The sequence below is a fragment of the Xiphophorus hellerii genome, chromosome 4 (assembly GCF_003331165.1).
Source record: "Xiphophorus hellerii strain 12219 chromosome 4, Xiphophorus_hellerii-4.1, whole genome shotgun sequence".
Lineage (NCBI taxonomy): Eukaryota > Metazoa > Chordata > Actinopteri > Cyprinodontiformes > Poeciliidae > Xiphophorus > Xiphophorus hellerii.
This window is the reverse complement of record NC_045675.1, coordinates 12,716,200-12,737,750: the sequence shown is the minus strand read 5'-3', so window position 1 is coordinate 12,737,750 and position 21,551 is coordinate 12,716,200. Positions and strand designations below refer to the sequence as shown.

At 37.7% G+C, this 21,551-nt stretch overlaps 1 protein-coding gene across 1 annotated transcript in view; it reads left to right on the top strand.

Annotated features, from left to right (window-relative positions):
* galnt2 (UDP-N-acetyl-alpha-D-galactosamine:polypeptide N-acetylgalactosaminyltransferase 2) overlaps nucleotides 1-21,108 on the top strand; it is a 73,854-nt gene extending 52,746 nt beyond the window's left edge. Inside the window, exons 4-16 of the mRNA XM_032560950.1 lie at nucleotides 3,819-3,917; nucleotides 4,000-4,067; nucleotides 4,155-4,220; nucleotides 4,314-4,435; nucleotides 8,546-8,633; nucleotides 8,725-8,812; nucleotides 8,906-9,009; nucleotides 11,758-11,884; nucleotides 15,193-15,285; nucleotides 17,473-17,556; nucleotides 18,575-18,701; nucleotides 19,407-19,526; nucleotides 20,043-21,108. Coding sequence (XP_032416841.1) covers nucleotides 3,819-3,917; nucleotides 4,000-4,067; nucleotides 4,155-4,220; nucleotides 4,314-4,435; nucleotides 8,546-8,633; nucleotides 8,725-8,812; nucleotides 8,906-9,009; nucleotides 11,758-11,884; nucleotides 15,193-15,285; nucleotides 17,473-17,556; nucleotides 18,575-18,701; nucleotides 19,407-19,526; nucleotides 20,043-20,198 — 1,342 coding nt within the window. The 3' untranslated portion in view covers nucleotides 20,199-21,108. The remainder of the gene's footprint in view (nucleotides 1-3,818; nucleotides 3,918-3,999; nucleotides 4,068-4,154; nucleotides 4,221-4,313; nucleotides 4,436-8,545; nucleotides 8,634-8,724; nucleotides 8,813-8,905; nucleotides 9,010-11,757; nucleotides 11,885-15,192; nucleotides 15,286-17,472; nucleotides 17,557-18,574; nucleotides 18,702-19,406; nucleotides 19,527-20,042) is intronic.
* The last annotated feature ends 443 nt before the right edge of the window (nucleotides 21,109-21,551 follow it).

Sequence of the window (21,551 nt, the reverse complement as noted above, 5' to 3'; positions counted from 1 at the left end):
GTATGAGGATCTACGTCATGATTCTATGTTGCTGATTAAATAAAATCATATGGCAATGACAGCGTACACGTGTCTGACAGAACACCGGTTTTAAGCCATTTATCCATTATTGTTTTTAAACGCAGTCCTTTGCTAAGCTAGCTGTGGCGTCGCACTTTGAGCTGACGTCACGGCAAATAAACGGTCCTTTACATGCAGTACCATGCGGGCCACCAGGGGGCGCCCGCGGATCACAGTTTGAGAAAGACTGCCTTAGACAACTGGAAAAAACAAAATACTGCCGAAATCTGGTATTTAAAATCTGATAAAGTTACCAGAAAAAAAAGAGCTATAGAGAAGTTCAGCTGAAATATAAGGCTGGATGGATAATGCTCAGAAAATCCATCCAATTAAATACATTCTCCATCTTCTCTGCCTCCATCTTGAAGGTTCAGGGTGGGATCTGTTTGTGTTTTTGTTTTTTTACGCTGTTAGATCAAGCTGAATTGAGGGGATGTAAGAGACCCCACTCACCCAGAAAGCCACTTCAGTCTGTGAACATTTCTCAGGAAGAAAATTTGAAATCTGTTCTTTATACTGCTCATTTTTGTTGACAGGAACGTTTGTGGAGTAACACCACTGTTTGTCAGATAGCCATCTCTGCTCTGTGACAATGTTACCTTCCTCCAATATTTCCACGATACTTTAGTTTCATGTAACATTCATGTCTGTATCAGTTATATTGCTGTCTGTAACTTTCTCAGATGTAGAAAAACAGAACAAAAACCAGATTATGTTGCTGATTCTTTGTGATTAGATGTTCTCACACTGTTTTTCCATCTTCATTTTTCTGTGATGCTCAAAGATTTCAGGTTCAGCTGTCACAGTTTTCTGGCTTTATTTGATGCTCTTACTCTGTGTTCATGCTGAGTATGATGACATTCTGCTTCACTCTGAAGAGACGGGAACATTTTATGTCCCAGGGAATGAGAATACTCTGAATCAATCATTTCTATCTCTGGTTTTTTTATTGCTAGCTTTAAAATCTGGACCAACTTCATTGACTTTTTGCATCATTCTCTTGCTAAACTTACATATTTTTGGTGTTTATGAAGTTTATTGAACGCTATAAATTACAAATAAAATCATAGCAATACAATAAACAAAACGAGTGGGTAGCAGTATAAACTTATTAAAAACAACGCCTTCTCCAGCAACAATACAAAATGATGTCACCCTATTTATAAGTATTTCTCTTCCAGATTCTTGACTAATGCAATACATTCAATGATATGTTAATAGTAGCTCTAATAGTATTAACAACAATAATAATTATGACATTGACGCTAACAATGCTATCTAACAAAGACAGTTTATCATATTTAGTGTCAACCATTTTCTTGTACAAAGGTTTGAATTGATCTTTAAATACTGCAGAATATTTGTGTCTTTGTTGGAGAAATGCTTAAAGCTTTTCATCAATAATCCAGTGAAATGTGTTTGTTCATTTCTTTACCGTTCATCGGCTGTATGGACCATCTTCCCTTTGAAACAGTGACGTGTAAACGCTGCATTTATCATCCTAATGGAGCAAGTCATTAAATCCATTCAGTGGTTTTATGGCAGCAGCCTCTGTTGAGATGTGCTCTGTGATTTTTGGGTTGTTTCTATGAACACAGACATGCTTGCTCATATATTGACCTGACTCAGACCGTCTGGGCCATTAGCCCGCTGACGGCGCTGGGTCGAGTCCATTGATCCAATACTGATGTGTCATTTGCACAATGTGCATCAGTTCTGATTGCTTCCTTATTGTTGGTTTAATCCAGGGTCACAGCACTTTCAAGACCAGATCGAAAGTGCTTTTAGTCTCGACAAAGGTTGTGGTAAAGTGAGATTATGTATTTATGCCATTCCAGTATAAATGGAACCGGAACGGCTTTCTGCAAGATTAATACAGGCGGTTTAAATGCTAAAGCTCTTCTGAATGTATTTTTGGGACAAAAGGTTGGAGCATTAATACTCTCAAACCTCTGATTGTCCTTGTATCACCTGTCAGTAGTTTTAATCAGGACTGAAACAATTAATCAGATTAATCGTGATGAATTATTTAAATAATCGTTTATTAATTAACTGTAGATTACAGACTCAAAAAGCATTTGTTGAAAAAACAACCTATTCAAAGCAGCAATTAAGCCAAAACTGTACCGAAATTATACATTATATGTTATCAGTATTTTTTTAGATGCATCCTCAGCTACAAATTAAGTATTCACTAAAAAGGAATTCTCCTTTATTGCATTTTAGACAATGAAATTTTCATTTTACTTAAATTGATTGAATCATTTATTTGCATTTTTCAATGTATTTCTAATGTTGTATAAAAAGGCTTACATAGTTAACTGATTTTTTTTCTGTCTGATTAATTGATTAATCATCAGAATAATCCATGGATTAATTGATTACCAAAATAATCATTAGTTGCACTGAACAGTAGTGGAAGGATGGTCACATAAAATTATATAAATATGCTGATGACAAAACGTGAAAGAGTTCAGAGTGTGAATACTTTTGCAAGACACTGAATCATTTGTTCTAGCAATTTGTTTCAGCAGGAAAATAAAGTTGCACAATTGTTAAAAAAATAAATTTAGGAGCAGTTTACACATTTTATACTGGCTGCACATCTGGAGTTAATCATGAGGTGTGGTTGCTGGAAACCATCCTGTATCTGAACTGGGTCCAGCACAGTATTCAGTGTTGTCACAGGGTTTACTGGTCTCACTGCTTCCAGTCTGGATGGTGTCACTGGTGTTACTGGGCAGGATTTCTTCATCAGAGCAACAGTCTTCACGTTTATGTTGTGTGTTTTCATGCTTCGTCTCCATGCCTTTATGGGCAGAATCAGATCCATCTGGATTTAAAGGGGACGGTTTTTTGTGCCTCCATTTTGGATCTCAACTCCTTCTTAAAACAGTCTAAGTGCTTAAAAAACACCCTGCTATTTTTTTTGGCATATCACATCTGGAAGCCGTTTGAAAAACTGTTAAAATTAAGTCACATTCCATGGGCACTGTGCCGTTACCTAGCAACCCCAGTGAAACCCAGGTCGTCATCTAGTAACTCGAGCTGAGTCCCAGAACATTTGGTCAGCTGGTTTTACTGCTGTATGTGCTGCACAATGACTTCTGGAAAAGAGAAGAGTTTTATTGTTGAGTTACCGTTCAGAAAACGTTTCTTGTTGGTTTGATTTTATTTAGTGTTAAAAAAAGCAAAGTTATATACAAACTAGGTAAATTTAAAACAAATACAAAAGAAGAACAGTAAAGTATATCTAGACGTTCAAAGTGTTATTTCTACACCCAGCCGTTTTACATTAGTAGCATCATCTGATAAATTACTATTGGTTGTGCAGGAGGCTCTACTAATGCTTTTCAAAAATGTACGGTTGTGTAATTGTGCATCTGTTTTCAGACATTTTCAGTGCGACCATAAAGGTAGACTTAGGGGCACGGCCAGCAGCAGTTATTTGGGTTTAAAGTGACAAAAGGCCCTAAAGCAGCTCATTCTGAAAGGAGCTCAAAACAGGCAGGACAGAGCAGACTAATATCTCATTATCTAAGAATGAGTTTGATGAACATGCTTCATATAGCCCATAGATCTAAGCTAGCCTTTGCAAGGAATCATAATTGGTCACCTTTAAGGATCTGTTCAACAGCCTGGCTTGTACATTCAGCAGTATGTTTGTGTGTAGAAGCTAATATTCAGGTTAGGGCATTTTAAAAAAAAAAAAAAAAGAGGTGTGTTTTCATCTTTGTCTTGTTTGGTTTTGCATTCAGCTGCAGAAGTAAACAGTGGAGGTCAGACCTGCCAGCCTCCAGTGTTGTCATCACCTTCCATAATGAGGCTCGCTCTGCTCTGCTGCGGACTGTCATCAGGTAGAGCTGTGCTCTCTATGCTATTATTCTCTGATTTATTGACTCAGATTTATTCATCTGTTTCATGTTTCTCTCCGTTTAGCGTCTTAAAGAAAAGTCCTCCTCACTTGGTCAAAGAAATCATTTTGGTTGACGACTACAGTGACAACCGTGAGTCATCTGCCCCGTCACTAACCATTCTGTTTAAATCAGAGCGTAGAAGTGAGTAAAAACTCTTAATTTATGTGTGTTTTCCAGCGGAGGATGGAGCCCTGCTGGGGAAGATCGAGAAAGTTCGCATCCTCAGGAACAACCGCAGAGAAGGTACAAAGAAATAAATAGAAAACGTCAGCTGCTCGTTCTGTGGTCGACAAGATGAAACCGTTTTGTTCTGATAAAGCGTCTTCATTCGCTCAGGACTGATGCGTTCGAGGGTCTGCGGTGCAGATGCTGCCACAGCGCCAGTTCTCACCTTCTTGGACTCTCACTGTGAATGTAACGATCATTGGCTGGAGCCGCTGCTGGAGAGAGTGGCTGAGGTAATCTCAAACACATTCTTCTCTAAAACCACCTTTTAATCAAAGTTAAATTCCCACTTGCATTATTTTACTGCCATGTATAATGTCGTTATGGGTGCTTGGGATCCTTGGAAATGCTTGAAGTCCAATTAGGTGTTTTCAAGATTTGGAAAGTTCTTGATTTCTGTATGAAGTCCTTGAAAGTGCTTGATATTCAAACTGCACAGCTTTGAGATAAAGTGCAATCTAATATTTGATTGAAAGCTTAAATTTAGAAACGGTTATTTACCAGGTATTTAAAGATAATAAAGAAAAACGCTGGCACATTTTTCACACTGTATGAAGTTAAATCAGATCAAACTTTTTTTTGTTTTAAATGATTTATTATTGTGCTAAATAACAAAAAATGTCTCAAGAACATTTAGAGTTTTTTGTACCTTTATTAAACCAGTCAGGTGTATAAGACAGACATTTCAAAACTTAAATTTTTGCTATATTTTAGTTTACCTTGTCCATGCTGTAGAATATAAAATATTATCACAACATATTATTAATAACAGTGATAAATGATATTGTATAACAGTGAATTCAAACTGTCTTCTTTAGTTTATTTGTGTTATTTTTATCTCCAGAGTGTGCTGCTGGAGAAGTTTGAAAACTTGCCTTGAAATTGCTTGAACGGTTCTTGAATTTTACTGTGAAGAAAGTAAAATATGCGGATTCAAACCCGCATATGGACTTTGAACATGTGAGCCAACAGTGGTTGTTTGAAGAAACAGAAACATTTAATTTTCAACAAAATGTTAATATTGTGTTATATTGCTTCTAGCCTCTTTCTCTTTTATGCACTAATGGCACTAACTGTTTGTCTTTGAGCTCTTAAAGGAGTGTTAATACCTTACATAAGTGCTCCACAGTATATCAATATCAGTGTGATTAATATTAATATTTTAAGAGACTGTTATGCACGCCATAATTGTTAGCTAAGAGCCTTGATGCACATTCTGCATGTGAAAATGATAGTCGGCCCGTTGGTTGGTGTCTCACTGCAGTAGATTCCAGAGACAAAATGTCACAGGGCGCATTCACACCAGTCCTGTTTGGTTTGCTTTAACCAACTCTAGTTTGATTATCTAGAAAGTCCGGTTCATTTGTGGAGGTGTGAATGTGCAATTGGACTCTGATCTGCCTAAAAACCTTGGTCTCGGTTCAGTTGAAGTGAACTCAGTTTGCATGTATATGTGAACACCAAGCAGAACGAAGTCGGCTCCAAAAGCAGGAAGCCGTCTATTGAAGGGCATTCTGGGTAAATCAACCTAACATTTTATCAAAAACTAGGGGTGGTAGAGTACCCAAACATTGTACTCAAGTAAGAGGAGCATTACTTCAACATATTTTTACTCAAGTAAAAAGTTCCCATCCAAGATCAAATGATCAAACATTTAATATTTAAAAATTACATAATCAGATGGACCAAAACAAAGTTAAGTGGAAATGTAAGTATTTTAAGGACCAAAATGACAATTTTTATAAGTAACAAAAAATAACAAAATAAGGCAAAAGCTCTTTTCAATTCAGTTTCTTTCAATAAAAAAAGCTTTAATAAAAACTGTAGGTGTGTGTGTGAATTTTTGGTTAAAACACGTTTGTTTTTCATTCAGTGGATAGAGAATCCAAAAATTTTACTCAAGGAAGTGTAGTGATACTTCATAATAAAGTTACTCTAGTAAAAATAAAAAGAAATGTGTAACCCACAAGAAAGGTTACTTCAAATACCTCTGATAGTTAGTAGATGGCAGGTAAGTTAAGTTACTTCAATGACTAAAACCAACACCACACACTTACAAGGGATGTTGGACCTGATCAGAAGATCCTGGATGGGCTCTTTGCACGTACGGCTCTGACGTCATATCCGCATGAGTGAAATGAGCCTTTCTTGTTTGCTTTGAGTTACGATGACAGCTAGGAAAGACAAAGTCGTATTTCAGAAGCAAATAAAGCAATACCATTAACATTGTTGTCTTCCTGATATAACGGGCTTTTAAGTTTTCATGGATTTCCAACCGATCCTGATTTAAGAAGATGGTGGCTTGTAATTATTGGTCGCTACAAGTGAACGCCGCACAGCAACGTTTGCAGCCTTCACTTGCTACACGACGCTACACTGGGATTTCCGGGCTTCTGCCACTCACTACGGAAGCTTTCTGGGATTTAACGGGTTTACTATTTTGAATTATATATTTTGTGTAGCTGTTTTAGCATTGCTTTTCTTACCGATTTCCAAGATTCTTCATCGAATTTTACAAGAACATCCGGGCCATTAGCGGCAGCAACCGTCAGCTCTGAGCTCTCTGGCGTGTCTGATGCAATCTGAGCAAAGGGGCGGGACAATCAACCTTATTGGCTGATGTGAAATCAGACTGCGCCAGCTATTGGTTGTTTAAGCCATCACTAAAAACGATCACTAAAGGCGTATTGCACAGTTTTTAAAGATTTTTAGCACTTTTTACATATATTTATGAACAACAAATGTTGCAACTCTGATCCCTAATCAAACCCAGTCTACTGGACAATAAGCTGTTAAAAAACACACAGTCTAATTACATCCAAATATTTAACATAATTTTTCAAATCAAATGCTTTCCTCATATTGTACAGACATATTTCTTACAATATTTGCAGATCAGTTGTCAAACTAAAATTACATTATGCTGTGATTCCGACAACCTCATAAAAAAGCAGCACTAAAATGAAACAATCTCTAAATACTAATCTCATCCCATCCAGAGCCGCTTGACAGCTTGAAGGTTTGTGTGATCCAGTTTCTCTGCTGAGAACAGCTTGAAATTACATTTACATGTGTATCTAGCACAGTTTTGTTCTCAGTTCACAATAATCAATGAAGGTTTATGTTTTGTTTTCAATCAATTTCTTTCCATCAACAGAGCACATATACTTCAGACTGTTATTGATGTGTGAAATGTGTTTATGAATGGATTTTGAAGTAGTTTCATGTAGGAGAAAAATGTAGAGATCCTGTTTTGTTTCCTTCATTTTATTAAAAAATAGCTTTTACAAAAAATGATGTTTACGTCCCCCTTTTCCTACAAATAAAGATCAGGGGCTCTTTAACAAAAAAGTACAGAAATGTTTCATTCACTGTTCAAAACCAAAACTTATTTTACATTCACAAACTATTCCTCTGAAACAAATGTATAGACTTTTAACACCATCAAATGCAAAGAGCTGCCAGGTAACATTTTAAAAAAACGTTCATAAACGGTTCTAAAAATGTTCTTCATCATAGAAGATTTGGTACTATTAAGTTGCTTTTACTTTTTTAAATGTTTATTAATCAATCACACTCGACCTTTCCAGTAAGAAAAATCAAAAGTTGTTTGTTTATCTTTTAGGATTAAAATTTACTTACAATAAATCACAGATAATTAAAGTTAAATGAAAGATTCAAAAAAACTTAAAATGAATCCAGACAGCTAAATCAAACTTAAATCTGTTCCTTAATAGGTAAAAGTGAAAGAGAGACACAATTAAATAAACAGGTTTTCAAACAAATACAGGCGTTAATTGTCTTCAACAAACTGCTAACTAAACTGATTAAATCTGAGAAATTGTTCAGTCTCTAAAAAGCCAAAAGAAATTAACTTTACTGCTTAATGTGGTGTGTTTTTTGTGTGCAGTTTGCTAAAACTGTTTTATTGTTTGCTTATTTGGTTCATTAAATAATAAAAGAGGATAGAAACAGCATTCCTTGTGGTTGTGAAATCACAATACAATAAAGGATCTCCTTTAATACCTGGAGGTTTGTTTCTGTGTTTTTGGGCCATGTGTTCAGTGTTTTGTCTGAATCCGTTTTAAACCAGCTGAGTCTCACTGCACTGAAGCTCTGCTGGGAATAACGAAGCTGCACAGCTTTCCAGCTCTGAAACTCAAACAGAAAGTAAATTCAAAACATAAGCGCATGAATCAATATTTTGAGTGGAAATATTTACTTGAACTTTCTTCATCATGAGGTCCTTTGATTTCTGATAAATATTTACTGATGCGCCAGATTTCCTGTCATTGTTTAGCTGCAGTGGAAGGAAAATAAATATTTTTCCGCCTGTGTTTCAGGATAAGACGAGGGTAGTTTCTCCAATCATTGACGTCATCAACATGGACAACTTTCAGTATGTGGGCGCCTCGGCCGATCTGAAAGGAGGTCATTTCAGTTTTCACGTCTCTCACTATGACTTGTGTTACAACTTACTGACTGATGATAACCGTCGTCTTGTTTCTGGTTCTGTTGGTAGGCTTTGACTGGAATTTGGTGTTTAAATGGGACTATATGACTCTGGAGCAGAGACGAGCAAGACAAGGCAACCCCATCGCCCCCATCAAGTGAGTTACACTCACATCCTGAAACAAAATGACTGTTTTTCACCCAAGTGTTTGTTGTGAACCCCTGACCTCTCTGTTCACCTGCACCTGTAGGACACCGATGATTGCTGGCGGTCTGTTCGTCATGGATAAGGAGTATTTTGAGCGACTAGGAAAGTACGACATGATGATGGACGTCTGGGGAGGCGAAAATCTGGGTGAGTTCCCAGAGTTAGGGTCAACACCCCCACTGTGGGTCAAAAAAACACCAAATGACCTCACTTGGATATGAAATCCAGAAAGAAAACAACATTTAATCTGATTTCTTACATAGTTGCTTTAGATAAGTGTGACCAGTGAACTTCTGCGTCTGGATTCAGACGCGGTTTCCGTTTATTCAACCTGATATATTAGCATTAGCACATAGCATGTTCATCCCCTTCTGTACAAAATAATAGTGTTAGCATGCATTGCACATTGTGGTCATAACAAAACCAAGCGTTTTGTTATGACCAGAAAACGCTTGGTCTTTTGGTCATAACCAAGCGTTATGACCACAAATGTTGTGATGGTGTAATAACAACTAAAGTGAAAATATTCAAACACCCATCATTAATACATGAAAAAAACCCATTTGAACAATATACATAAAAGGATTGCAGTGGATTATAAAACTTGCCTCTTCCCAGTGGAATAAATGACAAAAAGGAAGAAGAAATTAATAACTTAGTATTTATGATGGTCCAAAAGAAGAAAAAAATTAGGTGGAGCTGGAGGACCACACCCCGAATGATAGACGTGAGGAAACACAGGAACAGTCAGGTAGAAACAGACAAATGCATTAAAGAAACACATTTTGTGTAATTATACAACTATTAATACATACCCAATTACATAAGCCTAGTGTGTGATTAATTGTCGATTAATAACTTATTAGATTAAAATTAGTTCCAATCGATTAACTAATAATGTCCGATTAGATAGTTTTTTTACTGTTGTAGTTTGGCCGCCGTCCAGCAGAGGGCGACGCTCCTCATCCTTAAGCAGAGCCGTTCATACAGGAATCAAGATGGTGGACCGTTTTACAAAACAGAACCTTCTATGGGCAGGTTCTGTTTTGAAATATAAACGCTTGACAAACTCTTAAAGTTTGACCTTAATATTGATAATTCTGGGGCGTGCTGTGGTGGCGCAGGGGGTTAGCACGCCCCACGTTTGGAGGCCTTAGTCCTCGACGCGGACGTCGCGGGTTCGACTCCCTGTCCCGACGACCCTTACCGCATGTCTTCCCCCCTCTCCTCAGCCCTCCTTCCTGTCTGCCTACTGTACAAAAAATACAAGCCACTAGCGCCGCAAAACTCTTCGGAGAAAAAAAAAGGAAAAAAAATAATAAAATATTGATAATTCAGCCGAGCTGCATGGCGCAGCGGCGTCAATGTAGTCAAAAATTTCTGATGTGCTAAGATACGAAGACCAGAATAATCTGACAGAAAAGTGGAGAAAAATGGTACAATGATGGAAAAAGTCATGAAGCCAATAAGCAAGGTAGAATTTTTCCTACTCTGTCAGTTTCATGTATTTTGATTCATTTCAGTTCATTTCAGTGCTGTTCTCTATAGTGCATCGTAAATTAATGCAAGAATGCTTCATTGACCCCAAGCAGAGAGCTATACGTTATGTTCAGTGGAAGTTTATTTCATAATCTGCCGCCCTGCTGTAATCTGTTCTTTTTTTTTGGCTCCCACTGATTACTTCCCACTCATTAAACTCCCACTCTCCTGTGCGATGTTTACTGATGAAGCTCTCTGCTTGTTCTTCATGCCGCGTCAGGAAATTGTCTGCATTTCCATGCCAAAAGCAATACGAGCAGAAAGCCATTCAGTGATTATATTCTCAGTTTAGAAATGACAGCGGTGCTTCGATAATAACACAACTGAAACACTGCGTAAAAATAACTGGTCTACACAGTGGAGATCATTTGCAAACTGTGGAGTGATATAATTGCAGCTTTGTCTCCCTGTTGCCTTTGTTTTGGATTCAGTTGGGAAGCGGGATGAGCTGACAGAGCGATTCACGGCGCTCCCTGGGAGGTGCAGGCAGAGACTCAGAGCTGGATTGACAGTCCAGACTCATTCAAACCCAGAGGATGTCACAAAGCTAACTGCAAATTATAAACACATTTCAAACATTTAGAAGGTGCAGGAGACTAAATTAGTTGTTCTTTTCACACACTTTTTGTTATAAATTACAGAGCCCCTCCAGGGAAATGGGGAAACAGTTTTCTTTTGTGTTGCCTCACAATAAATTAGCAAATACACCCTGTATTTATATACACCCTGTATTTTGTATACAGTCACAAATGTCACACATTTGAAAAGCCTCAATAAAATTTGTTTTTATATTCTTAACTCTTTGCTGCAAAAAGCGGATCGAAATCTATTTATTCACCTTTTGTTTGTATGTTTGTGTAAGGTTGAGATGAAGCTGCACATGAAAATGGCTCTTTATTAGCCATTCAGACTAACAACACAAAAAAGACACAATCAAAACTGTTAGATGACTTATTACCCCGTGAAAATAACTCAGAAATACTCCAAATAGTTTGGATGTGTTTTTTCTTTCTTTCCTTCTTGCAGAAAGTTTCTGTTTGTATCTTAGAAGGGATGGAAAGTCCGTGTTTGACCTGTTTTGCTTTTGTATTTTGCAAATAGGTTTGTAGTGCATTTATACCCTAACTGAGGAAATATAAAACTTCAGACTTCTCACAAACGAGACAAAAACTTACATGGAAAAACCTTTCGAAAACCTTATTATAGCAGAAAAACTTTCAGTATTCAATCATGCCGCATGAACTGACCAGTAAATTACTGCGAGGTAACGCAAAATAAAGACAATCCTCCATGTTCCCTTGGCGGCTCCGTTATAAATAACAGACTGTGATGGGCGTTTGTTTGGTTTTTTTTTAGAGATCTCGTTTCGTGTGTGGCAGTGTGGCGGCAGCCTGGAGATCATCCCCTGCAGCCGGGTTGGCCACGTCTTCAGGAAACAACACCCCTACACCTTTCCTGGCGGCAGCGGGACTGTGTTTGCGAGGTAATGCACCACAAAAAAGAAACGCACACTGAAAACTCAACGTTTTGTGTCCTTTATTGACGTCACACCGAAATCTTGGCTGCAATCAGCAGTAACAAAAATCCACAGAAGAACCATTTCCAAACTACTCCAGTCCACCTATTAAATGGTTTTATGCAGAACACACAATAACCACAGTCTTTTCTCAGCTCTCCCTCAGTGTGTGAACGTGTTAATTAGTTGGTACAGAAGATATTTTTTTTTTATCTTGGCTTTTCTCAGAAAACATAAAATAAATTCATTAAGAACCCCACCAATCTGCAACCCGAACTTTAAAATATCTCAAATAAGGCTAAAAATGATTCAACCTTTTCTTACGATCCCCAAGGTTTTATCATCGTTCTTATTTTATTAGTAACCATTAGGCGGCACATACCTGCCAGCTGGTTGTTAGTGAGCGATGCCAGAGAAAAGCCTTTTCTGTCTAATCATCACAAACGTGTAGTTTTCAAAATGCTACTGTGTGCTTTGGTGAGATTAGAATAAGATCTGTTTCACTTTCAAAAGCCCTGAGAACATCGTTGAATTAGGGGTGAAACGGTTATTGAAAAAAAATCAGCTAATTTAATAACCTATTAATCGTTAACTGAAGTATACAAACTCAAAAAAACCCACTAACTGAAAAAACCCTAACATATTCGGAGCAGCAAGTAAGCTAAAATTGTACAAAATATATGTTATACATTTTGCATCTAAGATAAAACAAAACCTATGTCTGTAAATATATATTAACAAAAACTCCTCAAGTGGTTTAGGTTTAACTTTGCCTGGTTTTAATTCACTCTGCTATTGCATTTCAGGCAATAAAATGTTTATTTTCTCATTTAAAAAGAACATAAACATTTCTTGCAGGGGGTCTAAACTAACCAGAACGTGCCAATTTCTTTTTCCAATTAATCACCAGAATAATAGATTATTAAAGTAATCGTTAGTTGGAGCGTTATAGTGCATTTGCATCATGAACTCTTTTCTTTTCCCACAGTCATTTCAGGGTCTTATTTTTTTTTACAATCATCTCATGAGATATTTTTTCCCCCTCTGTGATTAAATGAACTAAAATTAAATGTTGAATTCTTCTCACTTTGAGATTAAGCATCATGGTCATGATTAAGGATATTTGAGGACATCAACTAGCAAATATAACAAAATGTTGACATTACTGCGACTCCCTCTTGTCTTTACCTGAATGTTTTTAGAGTCGATCATCATTATCTTTACTATCTTAGTTTGAAACGAGTGAAGAATCTTCAACGAGGAAAAAGTTGCTCCCCCAGCAGCACAGTATGGAGCTGATAAACCCCAGTCTTCTGAACCATCGGCTTAAAATAACGTATCCAAATCTAATTTTGTTTTTCTCAGGAGCTACAAACTCTGTTTCAATGATCGCGGTTTTAAAATAAAGCTAACACTTTGGATGACTCAATCAGAAGTCTCAGTATCACAGCAACTACTATAGTTTCAGAGAAAAAGAGGATAAAATATAAAATCATCTTTTTTTACATTATATACTATATAAACCTTTTAGAAATACCATAAATAAGACTACAAACTTTTGGAAACCAAAAGTCCATCTGTGGATATTAGCTGTGTAAAACTTGATCTAGCTCAACTAAACTAAAGTAAATTTACAGAGGTCTGAGTTTTGCTTTTGGGTGGGTTGACACATCTCCTAAACTGGAGATTTATTGTGTTTAAGCTTTAAAACTCATTTTACACGTCTAAAATTGCTTGTTTTTTATTTTTTCTTTAATATCCTCATATGTTTTGTTTTTTTATCTAGTTATAATAGAACAATAAGAAATTGATATTTGACTCCCACTCAACTGTAATATTTGAAAATCCAGTGTAAAAAAGAAAAATTAAAACAAATTTATAACATTTGGTTTAAAACCACCAAAATAAATCCTTTTTTTTTTTGGCAGTGCCAGAGCTCCCTACAATGTCTTTTTGATGATGACTGACGTCTGTCCTGCCCTTGGGCATAAACTTAAATTCTCAAATGCTTTTCATCAGCTTCTAGCCAAGAGTCTGACATTTCTGTGGACACTTAATACGTCTGTGTTTAAATGAGGGGAGGTGCAGTAATGAGTGTGGGGGAAAAAAAGTTCAAATCTGTGACGCTTAGCAAGTTTTTAAATGTCAGACAACACACAGCAGTTGGCTACTCATGATGTGATGGATAAGAGTGGCTCTGGATGGTTCTTGAGCAGGATGAAAATAAACTCTGTGGATATGGATGAGCTTCAGCAGCAGAGTTTAAGCATCTCCTGTCAGTTTCACTCCCCGTTTCGTCTCAGCTGAAGTGTTTGAGTCCAAACGGAGAGCAGCAGTGCAGCGCATAGCAGTGCCAACTGCATGTAGGTGGCTGCGGTTCCCCGTCTCGCCCTTTAAATAGTCCCAGACAGTGTCCCGGAGCGTCAGGACAGACATTGTTTTGTGAGCCTGGGTGAGTTTGTAATTGTCCCAGAGGGAGCAGCATTTCCAGCACAGCCAAGCAAAAATGGGCTTTTTGAGGCTGGGCCAGCTCACACTGACTGTGAAGAAAAGCACCTAAATAAAGTTCAGATGAACATTATCTGTTGCTGTCCTCCAGATGGGCATTTCTAAGAAAACGTCTTGACTGCAGACTGAAACCACTTGCACTCTTGGACCTTGGAATAGATCATTTTTGTAATCAGCTAATTGAATCCCGTTAGAAATATCTGGAGGTACATTAAGAACAAGAAAAACAACAAAATGATTTTCCACGGTGGGTAGAATTGCTTTAAAGCGGACGAATTATGCAAAATTCACATTTTTCACATTTATACATTTTCATTTGAGCTTCAAATGTTTCTAAAAACAGCCGAAGTGCTTAAAAAACTCACCCAGACATTTTTTAAATAAGTTGATTTTTTTTGGTGTCTGAAAAATGAGCCGTTTCAAAAACCTCTGGAATGTAATGTCGCAAATGAGCAGGTACCCCCCGTTACCTAGCAACCCAATCTGAGCTCCAACACATTTGGTCAGCTGGTTTTACCGCTGCATGCACTGTACAATGGCTGCTGGAAAAGATAAGAGTTTTGTTGTCGACTTACCATCCAGAAACGGTAAGTCGACAACTTGCTGTTTTCTTGTTGGTTGTGCAGGAGGCTCCACTTCTGCTTTTTAAAGATGTAACATTGTCTAATTGCGCATCTGTTTGTCGCCATTTTCACGTTTCTCTGTTTTTAACTTTTTAATGTCTTTAATTTCTGTTCAAATGGTTGAGCTGTGCCGTTTTTCCTCAGGAACACAAGACGAGCAGCAGAGGTGTGGATGGACGAGTATAAGAACTTCTACTACGCTGCTGTTCCCTCGGCGAGAAACGTTCCCTACGGGAAGTGAGTCCAGTCAGATTTTAAATAAACGCAGTAAACAAGGTTCCTAGATCACATCAGTCCACAACAATTAGGAACAAGTAAATGGAAAATAACTTTTTCTAACAAGTATTTCAACTCCTACACATTCAATTTCTGTTGGGAAACACATTTGGAAAGCTTTAAAGTGAATTCATTTTATTATAGCAGCATAATCTGGCACTGGAAAATATGAAATCCCACATTTAACATTTGTTCAGCAGGAACGAACCTGGTTAAGATCTGCAACTTAAACAAAGGAGACATGTGCTGATCTTTATTAGCCATTAAAAGACAGCAGGAAAAAGCTCTTTTAATGTCTTTTTCCAGTTGTTTAAAGTTTAAAACAACTGGAAAAAGATAAACAAAGCTTGGAATGAGATTTCCCAGCAAAGGGCAAAGGAGGTGTGATGCTGCGGGTCATTTTTCCAAAGGCCCCTGGACGCAGCATGAACTCCTTAAAATAGCAGGAGATTGTAAATAAAAGGCTGCTGGATGTTACCAGTAAACTGTTATTTTGTAATTATTGGTTCTTTAAGCAGGAAAATTATCCAAACTTATCAACACAGAAAAGGTTCATTGAACTAAATGAACCGTTTTTTATGGTCATTTTAGTTCCCAGACCTGAATCTTAAAGAACAGGAACAACTTTTGATTTTTAGCAGCAGACATAGCCAAACTTTGTTCATAAATGGAGAAATAGCGAGAAAACAATTAAAAAGCTATTGGAGATGTTAGTTTGATGATCATACATAAGCAATGTTTCTGCGCTGCAAGGCTGGTGTTTTATGGGTCAGAAGCTGAAAACCGAAGAGCCTCTCATCTAAAAGGATAGAAGCAAGATTATGATAATAAATACCAAAGTAAATAAAAGAAATGGGATAAAACTTCTAATCTGCTTGGAAAGTTATAAAAAAAGTGTGTTGTGTTGCTCATGATGAGGCAAAGCTGTCTGGGTTACTAATACGACCATTCATCATTAAAAATGCATCAAAACCTGCAGGAGGATTTAAGGCGCCGTCTGCTGACTGTCTGTCCCGATGCAGGGGGTCTCCAACCCGTGGTTCCAGAGCCACAGGTGGCTCGTTTAGCTCCTCGTTCTGGGCCTTCCTGCCTCCGACCAAAATCGTTTGAAATGACCAATATTTGTATGCAGGGAGATACTTTTATCAGACCTTTATGTGTTTTCATAGCAAGGAATTTCCACAGAAAGATGACACTTATTGGTACAGACAGGTTTATTGATTTAGTTATTTTAATTTGTTTGAATGTTTGTAATTGTTCCATAAATATGAAAAAGAACTAGCTTGTTTTCCCCTTGTTGTAAAGTTTTTATGGTTTTCATTGCTTTGAAGCCCAAGAAACAAAAGATGAATGTTTTCAGTTTCATCCAAAATACGAGATTTTCATGCATTAGTCTTTTAAAATTTGATAAATCATTTTTCCGTTAATCCTTGGATGTTCAAACTTTTTATTAAAAGGACTCATGGGCCAAAACAATAGGGGGGAAAGGACAACCTACCTCCTCAACAATAAACCAAGTTGCAATACTTTAATTAAATGAGTAAAATAGTACATTTTCAAGTTGGATGTGTTAATCATTGTAGATCCAAAATGATGAAAGGATTTTCCAGGTTTGCCTCATAAAAGAAAAGCGTCCACTTTGTGAATTGTAATAAAACATTTTCTGTTAATTTTTGAGCAATAAAATCAAGATTTAGGTCACCTTCATTGAAAAGTCTGTGGCTAAGTGTAATAAATACATTAAGATCAGGTCTGAGTGCATCAAAGTCTCACAAGAGGAATTTGTATTTTCTTGAATTGGAGTCGTGGGCCGTATTAAATCACTAAAGAGGCCGGAAATGGCCCCCGACCCGCACTTTGGACACCCGTGCTCTTAAGGTTGATGAAATTTGAAAGAGGTTTGACACAGCTCTCTTGTCTTTGTGCCTCCAACACCGACAGCATGGAAATGGTTGTTATTTGGACTTGTGGGAACAAAGCTGGTGTATCAGTGAGGCTAAGTGGTTATTTTCCCCTAATGCAGCCAATCAGACGACCCGCCACTTCCTGCCCTCACCGACTATTACTTTGATCAAATCAAACCCCAGAAACACATTGAAGACCGCAAGTTACCATCGTCTGATTGTATGCGATGTCTGTGTGTCTCAGTATCCAGAGTCGCTTGGAGATGAAGAAGAGGTTAGGCTGTAAGCCTTTCAAATGGTACCTGGAGAACGTCTACCCCGAACTGAGGTAAGAGCTTAATCAATCAATCAATCAATCAATCAATCAATGTATTTATAGAATATTTTAGTCAAGTGTTGGGATGGAAATCCTATGAAACGTGTACAATACATTATCTCGCAAATATGCAGTACTTGCTTAACGATTCCAAGTAATTGAACTACTGAGAATCGTAAAGCAAACGTCTTGACGAATCTGCTTATCGGTGCCCGTAGCGTGACGTATTTGCGTGATGACGTTATACCACGCGCTCTGTATTTTGCTTTAGAAAATATCCAAGATGGCGTCGCGGCAGAAGCGATCCAAAATATGTTTATATTTCACAAAAAAAGACGATACGAGGGCCAGTTGCAGTATGTTCAGTACTTTAATCACAATAAAAGAAGGAAACGTCCTCAAACAATTGGCCACAGAGCATGCAAGCGATTTGTGTGAATGTAAAGCGTTAATACGTTGCTTAGCAATAGCGGTGCTAAGCAACCGAGGGCGGAGCTTTGAGCGCGGTGTCTCCTGCTATGAATGTCCCAGGTAACGTTAAACTGGTTATTGTATTAATGTTGTCGCCATACAGCATGAATAATCTCCATCTCACGTTAACATTTACAGTCGTATTCAGTAAATTATAATATATTTAACGGAGAAGCTCGTTTATTATACTAAAAACAAACTGTTGTCAGAAAGTTGCATTTCATGTTAAAATGTTCATGTGACAGAAGGATTTTTATTGTTTATACAAGTTTTAATTTTGTTTGAATCGAATAAAACATGGTGCATGTTTTGAATTAAAGAGTTTATTTCCTACCTCAATGAGAATCAATAAGCCAGATTGATAATGAAATCAGTATCGATAAATTCTTATCAATTCCTATTCCTAGTCAAGTGTAACACAAAGTTCTTTAGAGTCGTTTAAAATGTAAGAATGACATTTGACCCCAACACAGACTCACAATGAAATGATGAAATCTTGTAAACAATCAACACCAAGTCAGAGCAGGAGGAGTCCGTCACCTGGTTCTGGTGTTTTCAGGGTTCCAGATCATCAGGACATCGCCTTCGGAGCGCTGCAGCAGGGAGGAAACTGCCTGGACACTCTGGGGCATTTTGCAGACGGAGTGGTAGGCGTCTACGAGTGCCACAACGCTGGAGGGAATCAGGTAGAGATTCAATAAGAAAACACACAGGAAACCTGGGAGGACATGAACTGAAGGAGTGTGGTTGGATTCTGTTAGTAAAACTGGTGATTGAAAAGGATAATGTGTAGATATCTCCACAAATGTGCCAAGTAAAGAAAATCTCCTAAGAAAATTTATAGGGTTTTTGTACAGAAATGTGCAAATTCAGCCAAAGTTTTTTGAAAAGCGTACAACTTTGTTAGTTTATCATTTTAAAATAAAATAAAAATAATAAAGATGATTTTGTTTTCATCAATCTGAACACATCAGACAATTTAATGAACACATTATATTAATTAAAAACTAATTAAGGATAAAATGTCTTTGTGATAACGCATTATATCTGGGTTGTGCCTTTTTAGGAAGTTTTCCTGATGTTGAACTATTCAGACTATTGACTCCTGAATCTGTTCCTATGGAGCTTATTCTGTTTTTAAAGATGTTTGGTCTACAGATGCACGATAGTCACCAACATCAGTATCGGACGATTGTAGTCATGTTTTTCTTATCAGTATTGGTTCGATATATGAAACGGGATTTTTTCCAAAGGTGTTAAAGGTCATAAAGAATATTTCACTGGGATAAGCTGAGGACATGTTGATCCATAATATAAATTAAATCCCTCCCGTTGTGATTGTCCTGTATCAAACCACTAATCTTGTACATTTATTTATTTATGTATTTTAGGAATGGGCCCTAACCAAAGACAAGTCGGTGAAACACATGGACCTTTGTCTGACGGTGGTGGACCGGACCGCGGGCTCCCTAATCAAACTACAAGGATGTCGAGAGAACGACAGCAGACAGGTACTGATGAAACACACTGCATTAAAAAACAAATAAGCTTTTATTTCTCATTCTTTGACATTACATCAGACAAAACGTTTCTAGTTTTAAGTCAGCTAGGATCCCTAAAATAATTTCTGTGTAATAAATGCAGAACAAGGAGGGATGACTTGTTTGACCACTTTCATCAAATTGGATTTCCTTAGTATTTGGCTTAATTCCCCTAACGAGCTCGTTTTTATACGTCCATCTGGGTCTCAACTGCTTCTACAAAAACAACCCAAACACTTAAATAAACACCCAGACATTTTTTGGCAATAAGTTAATGTTTTTTGGGGTCTGAAAAATGAGCTGTCGCGATAACTTCACGATTGTTAAGTTGTATTCAACGGGCACTGCGCCGTTACCTAGCAACTCCAGCCGAGCCCATCCTGTCACCTAACAACCCAATCACGTTTGGTCAGCTGGTTTTTCCGCTGTATGCTCTGTATAACAGCTGCTGACAAGTAATGTTTTCTTAATTTTTATTTTTTACAGAAATGGGAGCAGATCGAGTCCAACTCGAAGCTTCGTCACGTGGGCAGCAACCTCTGCCTGGACAGCCGCAGCGCCAGGATGGGTGGGCTAACCGTGGAGGTCTGTGGGCCGAACCTTAACCAACAGTGGAAGTTCACCCTGAATTTACAATCATAGGGGGCGCTGCAGAGCCCTGGATATCTGACTGAGACACAAAAAGACAGACATACGAGCAAAAGACTGGAGGAGCAGGATGGACTGGAATAGTCCTCGTCCTCCGCAGAGACGCAGCCAGTTCTCTCTACACCCCTCTCCCCCACCACTCCCCTCCCTTAAACGTCGAGCCACGCCCCGTGGGGGAGGGGCTTGTAGACGGCGTCGGAGCGAACCGGAGACTGACTGCATGCGGTGGACGGAAGCGATGAAGAGGATTTAGTTTCCAACGACATACCTCGGCGTTCTGTCATTGACGGTTCCAGAGAGATTTCCTTTTTCTTCTTTAATGCTGGTTGAAAACAAACTAAACTCTTTGGTGGATTATTTTTATTTTTCTTATGCATATTTTTTTTTTAATTCTTGAATCTCTGCTGAGAGCTGCTGGAGCTGGTTCTGTTCCTAAGTGATTCTTGTTGGGGCAGGTGGAGGTTTCCTATGGGGGGTTTTGGGTGTCGAGTGATGATGGGAGGAGGAACACGGACTCGATTCTTCGAGCTGTTCTTCTTTTGTTCTCTCACTAGTTTACAGAATTGACAAAAAAGATGGAGGAGGAGAAAAGAGAACTCTGTATTTTACTTTCTGTGCGTCTGATTCCAGTCCGTTGTCCTTGGGAGCGTCTTTACTTCTTGACAGGAGGGTTGTGTCTGAAACAGAAAGACCGTCTCTAAGGTCTTCAGGATGTAGCGCTGGCTGCTGCAGCATCCTTACTTCTTCACTTTGTTGTTTCTTAAAAACTGCACAGAAAAAAAACAAAAAGATCATAAGTCTTTGTTTTGTTTACTCTTGTCAACATATGGCACCAGATTTGAAAGAAAAGTTTGTTTTAAGTTTCAGGAGGACCAGAGGAGCAATTAAAAACAGTTTTTCCTTACATACTGTGACTGTTCTCTGACTGCTCCTGGTGGTCTGTCTTCACATCTTTACATTTACTGGTTTAGATATGAGATGGTATGATCAACTTCACTAAATTATATCCTAAATATTTTGACAATATTTAAAACTGTTTCACTGCTTTATCCAAAAACAGAGGAGCAGAAATTATTTCTATTTATAAAATAACATCCAATGATTATTACACACTTAATAGTAATTAGCACTCACAAATATTTATTTTATTTTAATACAAAATAATGGTGACACCTGGTAAATTTAATTGTAGCTTTCAAGTAAACATACAGAATATTTGTATTTAGTTTTTTTGCTCTGTGACGGCCTGGTGGTTTTCACTACTGGAAGTATTTTTAAACAGCTGAATTTACCCTTTGATAGAAGCGAAAGTTAAAAACGAAAGTTTCGAAACTATCTGTTTTTTGT